This window comes from Typopeltis vanoorti, chromosome 16 (genome assembly GCF_054136105.1).
Source record: "Typopeltis vanoorti isolate ZY-2024b chromosome 16, IOZ_Tvanoo_1.0, whole genome shotgun sequence".
NCBI classification, from domain to species: domain Eukaryota; kingdom Metazoa; phylum Arthropoda; class Arachnida; order Uropygi; family Thelyphonidae; genus Typopeltis; species Typopeltis vanoorti.
This window is the reverse complement of record NC_143564.1, coordinates 65890804-65911436: the sequence shown is the minus strand read 5'-3', so window position 1 is coordinate 65911436 and position 20633 is coordinate 65890804. Positions and strand designations below refer to the sequence as shown.

The 20633-nt window shown below is 34.7% G+C and overlaps 1 protein-coding gene across 1 annotated transcript in view; it reads left to right on the top strand.

The window, feature by feature from the left end:
• The window catches only part of LOC150098089 (nose resistant to fluoxetine protein 6-like), a 125870-nt gene that overhangs the window by 62145 nt on the left and 43092 nt on the right, over positions 1-20633 (top strand). The window contains exon 2 of the mRNA XM_090406679.1: positions 11399-11513. Coding sequence (XP_090262805.1) covers positions 11399-11513 — 115 coding nt within the window. The remainder of the gene's footprint in view (positions 1-11398; positions 11514-20633) is intronic.

Below are 20633 nucleotides of genomic sequence, written 5' to 3'. Positions count from 1 at the left end.
TGCTTTCCCGTCGTATGCGTTCGACATATTTCTGGCTGGCTTTCCAGCGAGTATAGGCGGACATTGTGAAATTTCTAAAATTTTTCAACTTCAATCCACATTTTCTTCACCAACACTGTATTGGAATTTAAGAATTATGCGTTAAATCGATAGATCTCGACGAGAGCTGTTGATTGACACTAAAACGAGCGTCGTACCACGACAGAGTGCGAAGTTATACTGAGTGGAAGTTTCCGAGGCGCAGCAGATCGTACACAAAATGGCGGAGCCCCACTGCCACCCGCAGCGCGCTCTCTGAAGGTCACTGACGAATCTTTATTCCTCAACTATCGAATGATATAGTTTGGTTACCTTTAATACTTTAGAAATTATTAAGCCAAACCTTATCGAATGATTTCGTCCCGTATCCCCTAGTACTGTTCTGAATTTAAAGACGTATTCACATCAAAAGGGAGGCAAAGAGCTAAATTTGATATTTACGATTCTGATATTAGGTTTAATGACACTTTCGTAATGTGAGCCATATAGATGATGAATTAAAGCGGAGATAGAGGATACTATTGTCTTCCACCTGATTTTACATCAAGTCACCTTCCTTTAATTTTACTGCTGACTTACAACGTAAATATAGACTATAAATTTCTTTGTATAATGTTTCATTTATCCCATATATTGTATCATTCTGAGCAGCTTTTCTCTTGCAACTGCTTGTCGTATGCTTTTTCCAGACTTCATTTCTTTTTCTGGTGTTATTTTTATTCTTGCATGATTTCAACTTACGTTCTTTCTTTATCTGTTTATTCAACTACCATTTTTTAAACTAATTCCATACAGCAAAACGTTGAAAGGGTTGCCGAACCTATAGGACGCATTAGCATTAAGCTGACTTTTCTTTCATTATTATATCAACTTTTCAATCCATTCTGTAAAGTCGTCATTTATATAGATACATATATATAACCAGTCATTGTCAATCCACTGCTGGGTGAAAGCCTTTTCCAAGATGCCTTCCAAAACCGTCTGTCAAGGGCTCTTCTCCATGTCACTCTTTAAAATCTGAGATCATCAATTCATCACGATTTTGGTGGGCGTCGTTCCCCCCCCCCCCCGTGGAATCCATTTCAGCATGTCTTTTGCCAATTGTATTTGAGTAATGTGCCCAGCCCATCGCCAGTTCAGATATTTCACTCTTTCTACGATGTTAGAGATTTTAGTTTGATTATCCAAGTTTTCCTTTTGTGATCCAGTCTTGTGATATCAAGCACACTTTTTTTCACACTAAATTGCGTTGTTCTTAATTTTGGAATTCTATTTGCATTTAGTGTATTGGTTAAAATTTTCCTTTTCAAGCATAACGGTAACTGGATTTACACCCAAGAATTGTCTTATGGACCATATTCAAGTTGTAACAATTATTGAACGGTGTAGTGAATACCAACTGCCATTACGTACTACCGGTTTTGCTGATTATGAAAAAGCCTTCGAGTTAGTAAAAACTTTTGTAATACATAAAGCATTACAAAACCTGCAAATAGAGGAACCATGTGTCAGGAGCATCATATTAGTATACACCAATAATTCATTTCAATGGAAACATCTCTACTGCGGACATACAGCGAGGCATAGCAACGCAAGGTGACACAATATCTCCAAACCTATTTACAGCATTGCCTAAAAGAAATATTGAAATAGATATTTAAGCCATTTACACTTTGCTGATGACATAGCTATCTTTACTTCAAGTGTACATGAATTACAGATTCGCACCCATGAACTTCAAATTACTAGAAAAATAGCTGGCTTAAAGATAAACTTAAAGAAGCCCCAAGTTGTGTTCAATAGGCACAGTCATAAATAATAAAAATCAATAATGAAGAAATTGAACAAGCGGATCATAACACATAATTAAGACAAGATATATCAATGGACCAAATATAAACCTCCTATTCACTGGTGTGTGCTTTTTATTTCGTTTATATGTAAGAAAATTTTGTCATTGTTTCAAGATATAAATTCTGTTGTTGTTTCTAGTAACAAACCAAAAAATCTGCAATTCTAATTCATGGTAATGAAAATAAAATAATTATCTATTCCTGACTGACACCAAAACAACTGTTATTTGCTTTCAATAATGAGCGGTGAGATTACTGATATTTAGATTCCCTTCTAAAAGAAGACAAATCTTTCCCTCACGTGGGTACGCTACAAACTCCTATACTCGTATGTTTACATACAGGAGTTTGTAGAGATCTCATCGAGAAGAGGAGACAATAAGGGCCCCATCAGTCGGCCCTTGATCAGCTAGCACTCAGTTGACAAATAACCTTGGTCGAATGAGATCGCGGTGTACACAGGGAAGTGCCAAAACCATCTTTTGCTGGGAAATAGAATGACCTTGTGTTTAATTTGTTGTTGGTGATTATATCTTGTTATCCAATACAATTAAGGCAGTCAAAATGTGCTGCAGAGTAGACTTTTTTCTTTGTTCTATGCTGTAAAGATTTAGTACTAATAACTGCTCAGCATGAAGCTGTTTTTCACTCGGCCTAGAGTGAAGAAATATTCACTCCCTTTCAATTTTATTCTATTTTTACCTGTTCTGCTTTCAGCACTCCTGTTTTCATGTTCTGTTTCTTCTATTTCCGCATGTCTGAGTGCCTTCTGAATCTGATTTGTATAAATGTCTCATACAAGTTTATATTACGCAATTATGTTTCTTCGAGTACACTTCATGATTGCTTTTTTATGTGAGGTTCTTTCTAACCAGGAGACGATATTAAATACTTGCCTATTCCACTATTTGAAATTATCATCAACGTTGAGATAGCTATCCTAATGACTTGTCTGTCTTCGTTAATTTTCAGTAATACCAGTATCTCAAGGCATGTTTACTGATTCACATTAAATGGATTCCGGTATATAATAATTATTTTATTGGATATTTTCCCTGCAATATATTTAGTATATTCGTTCAACATTCATTCCCTGCTACAGTAAGTCTAAACAGTCTGTCTGACAATATGGCAGTTTTAAAACAAACAAGAAGAAAAAAAAAGAAAAAGAAAATTACAAAAGAGGAGACACTACAGGTTGACTGAGAATAATGAATAAATAGGGAATAATAAATACACCACCTGAGTTATATTTCATCTGAGCTGGAAAGTACGGAGAGCACAGTCACATGAATGATTTAAAAGTTTTGAATTTGTATACTATTCCGTAAGTATCATTTCGTATTCAACGAGAGAATTTCCTATAATTATTGGATAAATGTTTCGTAGTGAATGAGTTAAATAAAAATGGACATAGCTGAGACTTTTCAAATGAGGCAGGATGCAGTATTTTTACTTATGGGAACACATTTAATTCTGAACTTTAATAAGACAGATTTTATGTTTTTGCATTTTCAAGGCTGTTCTCACGAACAGGTCGTAGTTCGCAGCTCATAGCTGCTGCTAGTTAACATCTATACAGAGCTAAATATCAAATTCGTCTTCTTCTTTCATACTATCTTTCTTTTTTTTTTTTTGAACAGTTTTCCTCATACTGTTGGCACAAGGATTGCAATCTCTAGTTCTTCAAGAAACTCATTAATAGGTTCCTTCTTTCTCTGTAACCATGTGCCTACACTCGCCACTGATATGCTATAGGTCTTATAACTTTTCGAGCGTGGGACAAATAAAAATATACACTTCCCTAAATCTTTCAGTAGTGAACTTAGTAAAGAACTCATATAACAATGCTTGGTTTCTAGAGTAAAATTTACGGTTTCTATACATGAAACTAACTATATTATACTTTTTCCGATCTTTCTTAGATGAGATAAGATTCATAAAAATAACAACACTATTTTTAGCTTTTCAGATTTCATTCTATGCATTCCAGTTTCTTTTTGTGTGGGGAGTAGCAGTGGCGCATTCAGGATTTAATCTTGGAGAGGGGGGGGGGGAGGCGAGTTGAGTAGACGATTTGAGAATACACACTACGCATTGCATATGAGCTATGACTGAGCATTTGCAGTGATCTCCTCTGGCTCGGGCAAACGAGCGCCCGAGCACTACTTCGTTCGCCTTGCGTTCACAGAGCTATAGAGTATTCCCACTTTATGTGACCGCTAATTCATACTAATTCATAAGTAGCATAGAAATAGAAGACACGACACAACATAAATTTTAAAAATAATAATAATAATTTTAATTAGGAAAAGATTTTTGGAAATTTTTCTAGTGTTTTTTCCTTTTTCTTTTTGGGGGGCAGGGCCCCTTCCCTGGGTGCGCCAATGGAGTGTAGTAGTTTTAATGCAAAAAGGTTTGAAGTACCAAATAATACTCTTACAAACACGGATGAATGTGGCACTTCATTGATAACTGACTAACGGATCATAAGGGAAAGCATTTGAGTTCATCTAGTTTTGTACCTGATTGCTGTTCTTTTCTTCTAAAATTCATAGCGGCTTCTGTTGTGCTCATCTAAACTTCCATATTTCCACAGTTTCAAACTTAAGAAAATAAACTAATACAACATGAACTCATTTTTCAGTGAAGGCCAATGATCTTTAAACCTTCAGTTCATAGAAGTAGTGGATATGCTCAAAAAATCGCACTGCAGCAAGGACAGATGTCACGAGGTTAATGCCATGGCACTCTAGACAAATATATTGAAGCATACCCAAGGAGAAGGAGATACGAGTAGCCTGTTCTCCCCCTTAGGGGGTAAATTTTTGTGCAGAAATATAGAGAATTTTAATAACGGCCTTAAAATTTAACTGATTTTTTTCGATTACCTTTCGTACTGCTTTTGTCAAACATCAGATAGTTCTGAGTTAACATAGTGAATCTTGAAGTATTATTGAAGAACTTGTTATAGTTTCGCTGATCCAAATGGTAGGGGAAGGAAAGCGAGTTGTAAAAATATCACGGATTCCAGATTTGTCTTTCACAGCACGAAAGTAAGAGTCAAGGACAAGTACCGGTTTTTTATTTGCTAGGCTGTCCGGAACAGCATCCTTTGTGTGAAACTCCTAAATTCGACGAAACAATTTACCGACTTATGAGACTATATTGTTTTCAAGAAAGAAAACAAAATCACTTTTTTTTTGCATCAGGTGAGAGTTTAAAGTACATATAAATTTACGACCAACAGTTCTGTATATCTAAGCTATTCAAGTTGGATTATCTCAGCAATGTTACGCTTTGTGATATCATTTTAGCAAAGCTAAGGAAGAATGAGAAACATTTTTCTGAGTGAACTTTCGTCATCTCTTTAAAATAAGCATATTACATCATCGTATTCTTAAAACAAAGTAATATATGAACAGCTAAATCATTCTGCAAATATTGACTCCAATGGAAAATAGCTTGCAAACAGCAGAGCATATTTAGATATCTACATGTGTGTACGACTTGGATACTTTCTTCAACTACTTAAATCCATTATTCCCGTATTATTCCAGCAAGCACTACCACATTATAAATTACGAGTATGTTTTTTTTTTCCTATAGAGAAAAAAGTAATTATGACAAAAGGAATCATACCTATGAGATTTAATTAAATTTGCCATATGTCATACTCTGTTTTACATTAAAGGAAGTGGACCTAGAAAGCTAAGCAGTCATGTGAGCGTTGATTGATGAGAAACTGAGAATCTCAATATGATATGACCAAAAATTTAGGCTAGAAGATAAATGTATCATGTGAATTAAAAATAATAATAATAACGAAACATTGTAAACCGATCGTATATTAGTACTGAGAGTGGGGCTGAAGGATAAATAAACCAAGCTACCAAGCTCTATAGAAAGTCATTTGCCACGTAAATATATTCACAAGCATTCATGCCTGCAGTGAGATCGGAGTTTTCAAGAAAACAAAAAGCAAAAAAAAAAAAAAAAAAAAAAGCGTCTTCTTATGTTCACTTGTTCTCAAAAAAACTATTACACTTATTATTATTTGAAAATTGCTGTACAACTACTTCCATGTACTGAAATTAAAGACGGTATCCGAAGAAAGACCCCACTGCTTCAAAATTTATACAGCACTGTAACGGAAATTTTTTTCCTTTCATATATAGTATGTATTTAAATAAACACTGCATTTCATCAACATTAAACGGACTTTTAATGTAGTAACTTCTAACGTAACGGACTTTTAAACGGAAAGGAAATGAATATATCCAAACTAATTGTACCTCAACGACGTAACGAAGAAATCTAACAACAGATAAATTTCTTCAGAAATGCATACGAGCGCGTTTCCAATAGTGGTATGCTGGATTATAACAGGTATACTTTTGTACCCAAGTGGTAATAGTTAAATTTCTAATGATTAAGTCCTCTTCAAGGAGATGGAGGAACTCCTGTACTGTATACTCTACATAAAACAAATTTGCTTTCAGGAGTAAAGAACAAATTGTGCGCTAAGGAAGCACTAATGAAAGTTCCAAAAATGATTTTATAGCCCGCTGAAAGTTCACGGAGAAATAAAATATCATAGTTACGTTACTGAAGCCAAGGTATTCAGAGTGAACGCCGAGGGAGCTACAGCTGCCATTCCACTGGCAGAGACAGCTATAACTATAACTATGTCTGAAAATGGTATGTTTTCACCTTCTGGTAAAACTGGAAACAAGAATTTCCAATCGAAGACTTACCGCCAATGGCCGAGACTAACTCAGAGTTAGCTGAAAATAACTTTCCTTGAAGATATTTCAACCCAGGTCTTTCCGGGAAGAGAACGTGCCATTCTTCCGACAACACTACAGCTTCACATCCAAAATAAACGATTTTGAGGGAACAGACGTGCTAACTGAAGTGAGTGAGACAGCGTTAGACCTATCATAAAAAGAAAACTTGCACATTTTGCAAAATTTTGGAATAACCGCTTTTCACTTAATGGATATTGCATATCATTTCGCTTGTTTTGAAACAGTACGTTTGTATCTTTTGTAAACAGTGTGTTTATGAATGACAGAAATACAGATTTATAAATTCTAATAATCAGGAGGTATTGATAAAGTATTGGCAGAGTGCATAGCGTATCCGTTCTCCAGCCAAAAGGTTGCGGCTTCGAATCCCGCCGCGGGCATGAATGTCTGATTGTCTGTGGAAATACCAGTGGTGGTCGGCAGTAGATGGCGTTGGTGCAGGTGCGATCAGTTGGTAATTGAATGGTAGAAACGGAGTTGTGGAGCAGGTGCCCTCCCTCGATGAGTCCTTGGACTCCCTGGAGTTGTAATGTAATAATAATAATAATAATAATAACAAATTATTAATATTATTATTAATAATTTGTTATTTTTATTATTTTTATTATTGTTATTATTATTAATAATAACAAACTACGCAACACGCCAATTCTGTAAATGTAAACATTGTGTATTATATTTTATATCGCTAATTCTGTAACTTTTAACACTGCATTAAATGCTATATCTGAGTCTATTTTTTCTTAATATTATGAGTTAAAATTTGTTAGGTAAGCTCTATTTAGTTCTTCAGTGAAAGAACTTGAAAACAAATTCTGGGTTAACATCGGGACAGTTTTTAAATAAAAATTTGTTTATCAGTACAAAGAAAAAAAATGAATCCTAAATAATGAAAATAAAAAAAATACTCCAGTTAAAGTGTTTCAATAGACGCTATATGACAAAGTTCGAACTGTTGATAGTTATATTTAGAAGTATAAGAACCAAAGATTGATACAGTTTGAGGTATTTATTGAGAAGTAAGGAAAATAAAGGTATCGTATTCAGTTATTGTAGAGTATTTATGAGGAACTGTAATAAAGCATCTACTAACTGATGATATTGAGAATAGTTATTAATACTCCAGACGGCTTAATTTATAACCAATATAATTTAATTTTTAAATATTTTATTAATATTTTGAAGTTTCTAATCATTTTATAAACAGTTATAATCAGGTTTTTTCTGTTAATGCAGATATATATATATAATAACTTATATAATAAAAGTATAAATAAAAAAAAAATACGAATGTCGTAATGAAACGTTTTCTTTAACGGGCTTGGGAAAATATGCTACGTCACATGTAAGCTATTGTGAGATAATGTACGATTCAAAATTTCACTGAATGCTAGGGAAGCAATAATTAAACGTTGTCTTAACCTATACAGCGGCCATTTTCTAAATTAAGGACAAGGAGACTTTACACTTTTTAGGAAGCAGTTATCTTCATTTCTGATATGGCACATTTTTGATGTAGCACAGAATATTTCTCCCACCCATTCATATATATATATATATATATATATATTACTTCTGGTACTACTTTTGCTTACATATTTTAAACGTCCATTTCAAGTACGAATGTATAAGTTTTTAATGGTAGTACGGGATTTAGTTATTTTTTAACTGGATTCGTTAAGATAGTTAATTATTGTATGTTTTCTAAGCGAGCTCTCTTTGGGGAAAGGTTTTCTAGAGGAGTTAAAAGTATACCTGCAAATTCACTCTGGCTTAAAAATGTCTAGAAAAAAAGTTCCTCTCTTCCTTTGAGACGATTCAAGAGCCCAGTTTCTTAAACTCAAGTATCACTCGATTGTGCCACGCAAGCGCTCTTTTGATATTCATAATTAATATATCAATTAACCTATATCTCCTATATCTGATATTGTGATCAGCAGCATATTAACTACTACTCTACAAATGCCGGAAGTATTTATCGAGATATTCAGTCGGAGATAGAAAAACAGGAGAGGAGGGAAAGGAAGATATTAGGAAGCTAAATTGCGTAGAAATAGTCTACATAAGTATCATATAATTAATTTTAAACCACCTAACAGTTTTTTCCCTTCTTACAGTACTGGATGCAATTGGAAAACCAGCAGGAGGAGTACTTGGTGGAACGTTAACAGCATTTGGATCATACGATGAGTGTGTTGATATAGTTGCTAAAGATGGGACAAGGCATTATTTTCAAGGAGAGTACTGCACTCTGATATTAAAACCTATACTACCTCCAAAGCCTGAATTTTTCACAATTCATCATCGTATTAAGGCTCTAGAAAACTACAGTAGTCCAGGACAGGTACAGTAAAACCAATTTCTGAATAAGTGCTATTATTTGTATTGTGAGTTACGGTAATTAATGCTGACCACAAAATGAAAATGTATTAGCAACAATAACTGAGATCCAGATATAGTTCACTTGGTAATGCAATCTGGCCCGTTTGCCTATCTAATCTTACCATCTCTCTCTCTCCAGTCATATTTAATAACAAACATTTTCAGGCCATAGAATGAATTGGTCAGGTAACTTTACATTAGAAAACGAAAGCAAACATAAGATGAAATGATATTGTTAAGAGTAAAACAAAGCGAAATTGAGGATCTGCCTTTCCAGGGGATGATCAAACTAACTTTCAGCAAGTTTGTAAATATTGGATGACACAAAATCAGGATGCAAAGTCGAACATAATTTTAGCATTCGCACTGTGAAATTATTTTAAGTTAGCTATTCATGTGGTAATTGTGAAATAAACAATGGGGTGGAGAGTGTAAAAGTTGAAAAAGAAGAGTTGTATATTTTTTTAAACTATTAGCTTATAGTCAACATTTTAGACAGATCCATGTTGGATCAAACTATTCATGTTTTCCTTTTTTTGTAGATAACAAAACATTGAAAAATGCTGGATTTGAAACATTAAGATTTAAAAAATTAAATGTTAGTTAGGAGAGGAAGTAAAAATATGGAAGCACATATGGGTGACTATACTGATTAAACGTGAATGGTTCGTTTGGAAATATATGCCATTAAACAATATAAAAAATTAAATATTTATTGATCATATTTTTCCCCAAAAAAATAATTATAAAGAAAATTTCTTGCTTTTTTGTTCAGAACAATTTTCCAGAATTTTATCAAATTTTAAATTTCTTGCTTCATTAATAGGGCGAGATTGGGCCAAATCAGTTTCAGGGTGGCACAAGTCTCTAGAGAGGTTTCCGAATTATATTTTGTTACTTGGTTAATCCTTGGTTGATCAGTAATCTGAGGTACGCTGATGATACAGTACTCCTTTGTAATGACATGGAAGAACTAGGACTAATTCTTGACAAAGTTAACAAGATCAGTAATAACAGAGGACTTCAACTTAATTCTAGCAAGACAAAGATCATGGTTCTCAAAGGAAAAACAGAGAAGCTCTTGAGAAACAAGTGCATCTTAATGGAGAAATAATTGAGGAAGTCAGCAAGTTTGAGTACCTGGGATCCATTATTAATGTGAAGAATTGCTAGAAATACAATTTTATTAATACAGACCAGTTTACAATAAAACATTTATTAAAACCTACCAGTTTCGCCAGCAAACTGTCTGGCTTTTTCAAGGCGTTACGGAGATATGAAAGCTAGTAAATGCAAATTAAAAGGAACATAAAAAAAGTTGTATTTGGTCGTTTTATAATAGAAATAAATAAATGTTTAACAAATGTTTTATTGTAAACTGGTCTGTATTAATAAAATTGTATTTCTATTATAAAACGACCAAATATGTATAATTTAAATTAAGTGAAGAATTGCTGTTCAGAAGATGTCAGAAAAAGGTTAAGAATGGCTAAAACAACAGTCAGAGACTTGTCTAAAATCTGGAAGGATGGATCTATCTCTATGGGAACAAAGTTGAGGATTTTAGATGCAGTTGTTTTTCTAACAGCGACTTATGGATGCGAGACTTGGAACCTAAAGAAGTAAGATAAGAAACGGATATTTGCTTTTGAGATGTGGTGTTACAGAAGGCTGTTGAGGATATCATATACTGAAAGGCGTACAAATGATTGGGTGTTGATTTTTCCTTATTCATTAATTTTTATATTTCTTTTGTATTTTTTATTTAAATGTTTACATAGTTCGGAAAGCCTACTCCAGAGAACAAACATGGAACTTTTTCAAGCTTCCAATAATCTGGGCGGTGGTCTCACACGGAGCAATGAAATTTATTTCCCACCTAAGGACGATCGCAAACAACCACGTCCAACAGCAGGACTTGAACTTGTAGCCTGTTGGAGAGACAGAGAGGGTACACGCAAACCACTCAGCCAACCAGGGGACGGGAAAGTGAATTCCAAATAACAATCATTAAATCAGCAGTCATGACGAAATTGTCCATTTTATTTTATTATTTAATTTATTTTGGCGAAAACAAAAGTATTTAATCTTTCTGGCAATTCGTTTTAAATAATTTTTATTCCTGGATCTAATGCATTTGCTACATAAAATAAAAACAATTTCGAAACGGACTGTGCCATACCAAAATACAGAAACCAATTTTCATTCAAACTGAAACCCAATAAGTTAATAGTTATTAATAAACACATTGCTTAATACCATAATAAAATCGACATTATAGTTAATCAATGCAAATATTTTACTTTTTTGCAGATTTCATCAAATATTTACGCTGTGGCTCATTATTTCCATTCTCTTTCTGTACGTCTCGGTTTATGCATTCCATCTACATGCACTGCAGAAGATATGAACAATACGCTAGGCTACGGTAAGAAAAATTTCCAACTTTGAATACAATTCTTTGGTTATGTTTACAATAATACTTCTTAACCATTTCATTGAAAATTATTCATATTAAAGACAGTTGTTAATTTGGAAAGAACGTTAGCACAATGAAATCTATAACATATTTAATTACGGGAAAAAAAATTTTAATATTTTAATATATATATATATATATATATATATATATATAAAGCGCTTCCGCAACTTATTGGTATTGAAGATGCTCTCTGGTTGGAAAAATCAGGCGGGATTCAAATCTGGATTTGGATGCGTCTAGAACGGATAAGTTTTATAAGGACATTTCGAGTAAAAGCGAACTAACTTATTTCATAGCTCGTGGGAGGATTTTTTTCCTTCCCAGAAACTCGATTTTTCATTGCGCATTGAACAAACTGGATAGAGGATACATACATATTAACAGACAATATATTATGCAGATGGATTCTATTACTGAATAAATAGATTTAAGTGAAGCAAGGTTACTTTACTTAGGCTGTTGTTTTCATTATTGCCGAAGCAAGTAAGGCGAAGTTCTTTATGCGGGTATGCCTAGTTTTTGAAAGGAGAAAAGCCGAGTTTCCGCAGAAAAACGAAAGCGAGTTAGCCAGTCTTATAGGGAGACCCGGATAACTCACCTTCATTTGAAAAGTCCTTAGTTACTTGCATTGGGAGCTCGTTCGGTTTAACATGTTAAGAAAATGAATGTAAAACATTTATTAACATAGATAAATTTCAAGCGCTTCCAAGATATTTTGTGAAAACATCTTAAAAACTTAACTAGAAAAAGTCTTTCATTCAGATCCATAAATGACAATAAAGTTACACAGATATTCTTCTTGATACATTCAAGGTAGGGTTAATTTTTCAATTTAACAATTTCTTGAATATTACCCTATCTTGAATGTTAATTTAACATTCAAGCTAGGGTAGAAGTTTAAAACACGTAGCTGGAAACGATATTCATGCCACAACAATCTCGTATACCCCAAACTTCACTGACGTTTTGCTGGCATAAACATCAGATTGAAGAAAACTAGCTAGGGTGAGCTGACGCAGGTAATGATCGAAATATGACGCCCCTATCCCCCCCCCCCCCCCCAAAAAAAAAGATAAAGGCTCTGACGTACGAGGCACTCATCGCCTGGCGTAATATCGCCACTTCGCTTATCGGAAAGCCAGAAGAAGCAAAACCGCGTTCGGACGATAGAGCAAACATCCGGTTTACTTTTCCCCCATTTCTTCCAGCATGCAATACGAGTGTTTTCAGTATCTGAAATCATAAAGAGAAAACATTTCGAGGATACAACTTTAAAACAGTTATTTCACAAACCAGCAATTAGAAAGTACACTAAACTGGATCTAATAGTAACATTTTGGTCGGCTTCCAAGTCAGCCAGCGAATAATCTTGATGCATTATTCTGCTAGGTGTACGAGGAAGGGAGTTTGCAGAAGCAGCGATTTTCAGGGTTGGATTGGGTTTAGAGCTAAGCGGTATATAGTATGCTTGTAAACTGCACATATTCTTGCGGATTGTCTTGAGTGATGGAAAACTCGAGTTATCAGGAATAAAAACCCTTTCACATTCGGCTAAACTCACCTTCAGATAAAAAAAAAATTCTTTTACAGCTTCATATCCCGGATGGAATTCGAACCCAGGTCATTCAACCAAACCACAATTTGCAGGAGGTGAGTGAAATTATCGATGGAGATAGCTTAGAATTCATTACTCTATACACTCATGGATCACAACCTTACTATTACCGGCAAACTAAACTGCATATTGGCTGGAAAGAGTCCAGTGGTGGCGGCATCAGTATGAGGATTGTTCTCATAAGCATCACTGAATCCTCGTCCTAGGTATTGTCCTACGTGGTGATAATGTGGACCGATGGATTTGGAATCTTCCAGTAGGACAATGTTCCACGTCAAACTCTCACATTTTGCAAATGGCAGTTCGAAAAGAATATCATTCCTTCTACGCATTCGTTTGCTGGATTTTTGGGAGGATAATACCGTTACCATTTGAGACTGGTTAACTGACCTTCAGTAGATAGTCAGTCCTGATAGACGTCCGTCAAGTTCCATTGGATTCAAACTTGAGAGTTACAGAAGATGGGGAAGTGTTAGGAGAACTATTCCAAATCTGTGAAGTGTTCTAAATTGGTTTTATGGAGTTTGCTGAGATTAAAGACAGAAGTCTAGAAAGGCTGAGAAAGCCCAGTTTCATCGAGGAATATTTACATTATGTTTATGCCAAGGTAGGCTAGGAAGTTGGCATAACGGTATCATTTGTTTGAAGAACTATACATAATTAAAAATAAGCAGAGCTCGAGGAAACAAAGGTTGTTTTCCTGAATTTGACCTTTTTAATTAATGAGTAATAGCGCGGCAATCAGTATTCAAATTAAGTTCTTAAAAGGAAGAGACTATGCACTCTCAGAAAAAGAATTAATAGAATTATTCATAAATGGTAGGTTAGGTTAATCAGAGAGAGAGAGAGAGAGAGAGGGAGAAGCAAGATAACAGAGCCCTAAAACTTTCCATTAATAGGAAAAAATGAAATACAAAAACTATTATGACCTGCAGTGATATAGAAATCAATCCAACTAAAAAAATGGTAAAAGATCTTGGTTTAAACGATCCTTGTATAAGATCCAATAAAGCACACTAATCTGTAAACAGTACTTGAAATTTCAGTAGCTACCTGTGCAGAGTACAAATGTAGGCAAGAAGAAATTGCTCAGGTAATGAAGAAATTGACGACTCTCTCACATTTGAAAATACAGTAGTTGGTTAGTTGTTTCGAATTATCGCCGAGAGAACTAAAACCATAAGATATTTTGAATAAAATAATCGAAACGACAATAATGAAGGGAAGAAGTTCGAGAATCTGGTATTCGAACTGTTCAGATTCTTCTTCTTGAGTGGTCAATTGAAGTACTGTGCAAATAAGGCTCATTTTGTTTGTACACAATGTTAAAGTAGAATCGTTTGAAAGAAAGAGGCAAGGAAGTCGGGACATGTCACAAATGGACGTTTGCACTGTGGGTGGGAAGGGAAGAGAAGAAAGTTTTGAAAAAAAAGCAAGTGGTGAGCTTTTGTATTTATTCTTGAATTGCCGTAACAATTATAAAATCAGAATGCATAATTTCAGAAAAAAATAACGATGAAACAAGAAAGATACGCTTGGCTGGTGTGTGTATATTGACAAATGACAACGTTGATAATGACAATCGGAATGACTTGGAAAAGGGAAGGAAACCGTATAAATTATGGTTTGATTTATTTGAAAAATTACAGCAACATTATACTTAGATATACTTAAAATATCCAGTCACATATTTCCAATTAAGATTACTCAAAAAAAAAAAAAAAACAATTAGGCAATTTTCTTTCTGTGAAAATTATGTTATCCCATCTTCTATGTTGTGAAGAAAAAAAATGCTAATATATAGTTTCACACTTCTTCCCTTGAAGGGAAGACGTGTGAGTTTATTAATTATGATATAGTAATTACTTAAATAAAATGGAAAAAAATTAAGTGTTCGTACTATGTTTAACGCTTGTTTCAATAATCAAATATCATGATTTGGCATAATCAAAAGAATTCCAATCAAAGTCAAAAAATTTGCCCAGACACTTCGGATATTATTAGTTTAGATGTTGTATCCTTGTTTACTAATATTCCTTTATCTGACGCCATTGAATTACTTCAAGAAGAATTTCCTTCAGATATTCAAGAACCATTTGGTGGAGGCAATATCAGAGTGCATTCCAAGGGTCAAGAGGGTAAATAAAGTGGGTGTAAAATGGATGAATCAAGAGATAAGGTATGCAATCTGGAAGAAGGTATTATGGAAGAAACACAAAATGAGTATTTATAACAACCAGTTGCATGATAAGTACAAAGCGCAGGCGAGGAAGGTGACTAGTTTGATAAGAGTAGCAAAAATACAGTATGAGCAACAGTTAGCTAAAGCGGCCAAAAAAAATAATGATTTTTTTCGATATGTCGCCAGTAGAAGAAAGAATGATTATGGTAGGATGGGATTGATTGGTGAAAACGGACGCTGCGGAGGATATAGTTGAAATATTTAGTGAGCAATTTCTAAAGGTATTTCATTCTTGTGAATGTGGCATCATGCAGAACTTGAAAGCAGTGGGAAAGGAGGAGGAACTGTTAGTAAGTGAACAGGAGGTATATGAGGAATTGAATAGACTTGATATAAATAAGGCTATGGGGCGTGATGCTATTTCACCACGTGTCTTGAGGGAATGTACCAGAGAGTTAACAACAGCTTTTGTATATCTTTTCAACATGAGTCTCTCACTGGGTCAAGTTCCAAAAGAGTGGAAAGCGGGTACAATTGTTCCAATTCATAAGGGAGGTGATAAGAGTAAGGCTTTGAATTATAGACCAGTCTGTGTGTCTGGAGTTGTGGTCAAGGTATTAGAGAAGTTAGTTAGGAATAAGATTCAGAATTGGGTTGACAACAGAAAAATACTCTTTGGCGGCCAGGATGGAGTTACGAAAGGAAGATCGTGCTTTAGCAACCTGCTTACTCTTTAAAACGTTTTGATTTAAAACAACTGAATATGTTTGTTGCTTTTCTCTCCATCAGAAAAATCTCCACTTTACTCACTTCTTAAAACAAGCTTCCACCTCTTACTTATCCAGGCGGCTACCAGATTCCTTGCTCTTGTGTGTTATTTTTAGGGAGAAACTGGAAGATCCTTTTATTCATCTAGAACATCGGTTCCCAATCTGTGGTACTTTCTTGGCCGTTCAGGGGATACACGAAAAATAATCAGTAATTGCAGAAAAACAAGTAAAGTAAAAAAAACAAAAATGTAAAACGTTAGTTATGGAACAATAAATGTCAGTATTTAAAAACAGCTATTTTAAAAAAAGGGGTACAATTTACAGAAAGGGGGTACACAAGGGGAAAAATGTTGGGAACCACTGATCTAGAAGAACACAAGTCTTATAATAAATACTGCGTCTGAACAGTCTGGACCTGCAGAGCATTCTATCAACACTAAACAGAGTTTATTGGAACAAGACAAGAGCCATAAAAGTCGTTTACTCGTAGAACGTCTTTATAAAGAAGCATGTGAAACTTTACTTCATTGTCCTTACTTAAATAGATCCGACGGTCTAGATCTATACCCTTTGTGGGTGATAGTACTTTTCAAATTTGTTAATCATTAATTTTTTAATAAGTTAGGAACTTTATTTAGTTATCCTATATTAGCTACTTAGGTGTTGCTTTTTAGAATTGTCTGTTATTGATTAATTGCCGTTCTGTGATCCAGACGATGCCTATGATACTTGGCGAAAATTCTACATTAATCGTTTTTACGTGAGTCATTCTCCGTTTTAGAATTATTTTGATGTTTAACGTCGCAGAACTTTTAGATCACTCAGACAGTCACGACTCCAATGCTAAGTGCTCGGAAAGTTACCTTATGTATTTAACTAAATCATCTATTACTTTCGCTTACCTATGTAGGAAAATTATAGCGATTACTTTTACAAAAAATATATGACAGTTCATTGTATGATCAATAGATAGCGCAGTGTTTGAAGCACTACTTATATTTTTTTCAAAAATCAACTTTAGAAAAGCGTATGTTTATTTCTCTTCTTGTTATCTTGTAACATAAGAAGACTACAAGTAATTCGTTACAGCTCTACAAATTTCCAAACCTGATATTAAGTTTAATAAAAACAAGTACTGTATTGTACGGCAGCCACATTTACCATGACCTGCTTAACAACGAATACGGCAAGGCATTTCATGTTAAATGCATTTTTCTTATTTCCTTATTGCAATTTTCCTTGTTTAAAGACTGTCAAACTATTATTAGAGTAAGATGTGGTAGTTTTCTTAGTAGTACACACACAGGAAACATTATCATTTCTAACAGTTTCCAAGAATTAATTTGAAGATAGTGAATAAATAATCTTCATTTTAGCATATGAACAAAGAAGCTTGATTTATATAAATAATAAACGGAATATATTTAATCATATTAATGGAAAGGCATACAAATGAAACAAATGATTCAATAGTTATGAATTAAAGAGATTAAGCTTAATTTTTTTGAAGAGTCTTAGAAACGACTTGTAGAATCTAAATTATTTTATACTAGGAGGCCTACGGCGCCCAACCCCCGTGTTCCGGACACTGGGGACACTGACGCCTACTCTCCCCCCCCCCGCGTTCCGCACTGGTAGGCCAGTTCTCCTTGAATTCTGATGACTCGACATTCAGGGTAGCCCCTGAGTTTCTAAACGTTTGTGACATAAAAAGGCTTATCAGAATTTTATATATATAAGGTAGATTTATCCCTGAATGACGTACAAAATAACAGATGAATATAATTTCTGTACAAAAAGATTTGTGTGAACTACAATTTTCAGTCATTTTCATGAAATTAATTTCATGAATTATTCTTAATAAAATGGAGTCTCCAAATCATAAATTGTCAATAACTGCGTGCAAATAAGTAAATTTAATATATCTGAAAATGCTGCCATAATAAAATTCGAAAAATCTAAGATAGTGTGCATGTTACTGAAGTGAATATACAGAGAAGCGTTAAGAAAACTTTTTGCTTTGGGTTATTAAAGTGTGTGTGTGTGTGTGTGTGTGTGTGTGTGTGTGTGTGTGTGTGTGTGTGTGTATATATATAATTTTCTAGTTATCAGCCATGCTAATCATTGCCAAGCGAAAGGTCGGATATTAACAATTTCCACGATTTGTTTATTTACAAATCGCTTGTAAAAAGAGCATTTTACAATTTGGTAAATCAATCTGTACTTTAAAGGAAGCCGATATATCCCAGTCGATGTTCATCTACTCTTCGGCAGGATCCAATGTACCCCAAAGAAGATAAAAGCTAGCCATTACACTCACCTCATGAGTGCATGGAGAAAGTCATCAACCACTAGCTAGAGGCTCATCAGTTAATTAATCTCTCTCAGTAGGGAATTCCACAACTCTCAATTCGCAGAAGATCCATTAGCTACCAACTGTGGGCCAAAACTTTGTAAACGTTTAGTGAATAGACAGTTCCACGACTTCTGATCGGGTTTAGCACAAAGACCCATTTACTAAATTCCAACATATGGTGTACATTCATGCACTGCAACAGGATTGTTCAATTTCATCTCTGCTCGTTTACTGAGAATCATGATGGGTGGCATTATTTCAGATTTATCCACCAATGCTGGAGTATCCTAGACCTCTGTCCTTTCGCCCACGCTAGCTCATATTCATAAATGGCATATCCTTAACCTCAAATCCTATCGTTTGTTTTTTTTATATACATTCCATTCTTATTTTCATTCGATAAACCCTGCAATTCCCTTATATATTATATTAAACTAGAGGATTTTCATAAACAATGCCTTAAACCACACTGTCTCCTTCCTATATTTCAGTGTGTGGGGGGGGGGGGGAAGAATGACAACAATCTAGTCAACTTCAGTTGAACCAAAACAGAATCGTGCCATAGTTCACGAAAGAGGGAAAGCACACTTTACCTCTCATCACCCCAGATAATACCCAGATCTCCATTTAATATCAGATGTTTCTTCACACTTACACTCCTAGCTTCTCATGAAATATGTACATCACATCTATATCCTCCTCTGAAGATATTATTTCTCACCTCAAGAGATTACAGCTTCTAATGCTATATAAATCCTAAATCCACTTTACCTTAAAACTACTGTTCTCATATATGGGATACAGCACCAAACATCTCTCCAAAATACTTGTACTCTCTCCAGAATAGGGAGATTAGGTTAACTTGTTCTCTCTCTCTTATAAACTCACTCGTTATTATCGAAGACGTACGGTTTCATCTTTCCAGGTATTTTCATGAGCTCCTAACTAGTTGACACCATTCCTTCACTTCAATCTGAAATCCATAAACACATGAGCAGCTGCTGGTCAACATCCATTCACCGCCCAGCTCCAAACAGACAGAATCAACTTCTCGTCCTCTTTTATATCTTCTACCTGTGCTCTGGAACAGTCAATCACCACAGTTTTTTTTTTACTATAGTCTTCAGCTGTTGAAAAACACAAACAAGTTCCTTCTTTCGTATTGACATCACTTGCTCATACGTGGCAGTGATATATTATAGATTTTGCACCCTCACACCATGGTAGGGATTGTGCGTGTGTAAAAATGTGAGTAATCATCACGTATGTTGTTAACAGCGTTTTCAGGAATATTTGGTTAGGGCCAAAGTTAATTAACCAATTAAGCCACAGATTGTGTGCTTTCACTGAGCGATTTGCATGTTTTAATGGGTGAAAAATCCTATCACCTTCATATGAAGCAGTTCTTCTCTTCCGAGAGGAATATCCGTACTCAGCCAGTATCAACGATGTCATTTGGTTGGAAATACCTGGATTCGAATTCCATCAGGATGCGAACCTTTATAAAGGCTTTTCAACAAGGTGAAAAGCCTTTGTAAAGGCTTTTCAACAAGGTGAGTCAGCCTGTTTCACATGGAAGTAGCAGAGTTTCCCTGCAAGATGCTGGGTTTTTCGTTGTGCAAAACCAGTAAACCGGCCAGAAGAACGCAAGCGACATAATACACTGGTCTTATACCCATAGATGTTGGCCATGATTTCAAACTCCTTAAACATGATTCGAATTCTTCTTTCAAATACATCATCTATATGATGATGTCTTTGAAAGAAGAATTCGAATTGAGCACCTATTCTTCCAACTAGGCAACATATACGTGGAAAGATGTTTTCGTTTGATTTTTTTATATACTTCCCATTGAGTGAATTACATATACAAGCTCACAGTGCAGTGTCCAATAGTTATACTTTATTACTTAGTTATACAACCATTACGAATGATTGATGAAAATTATGTCAATGTAATTGAGTTGAACTGTCTGTTCTAGGAAAGAAAAACTGAAGGTTCAGTTCTAGGAGTACTGTATTTATATAACTGAATATGATAACAACAGTCACTGCTTAAAGATTGCGAAGCGTAGTTTTATTTCATGATACTTTTGTATGACATAACATGATTTCTGACGAATATAGTTGAAATTTAATACGC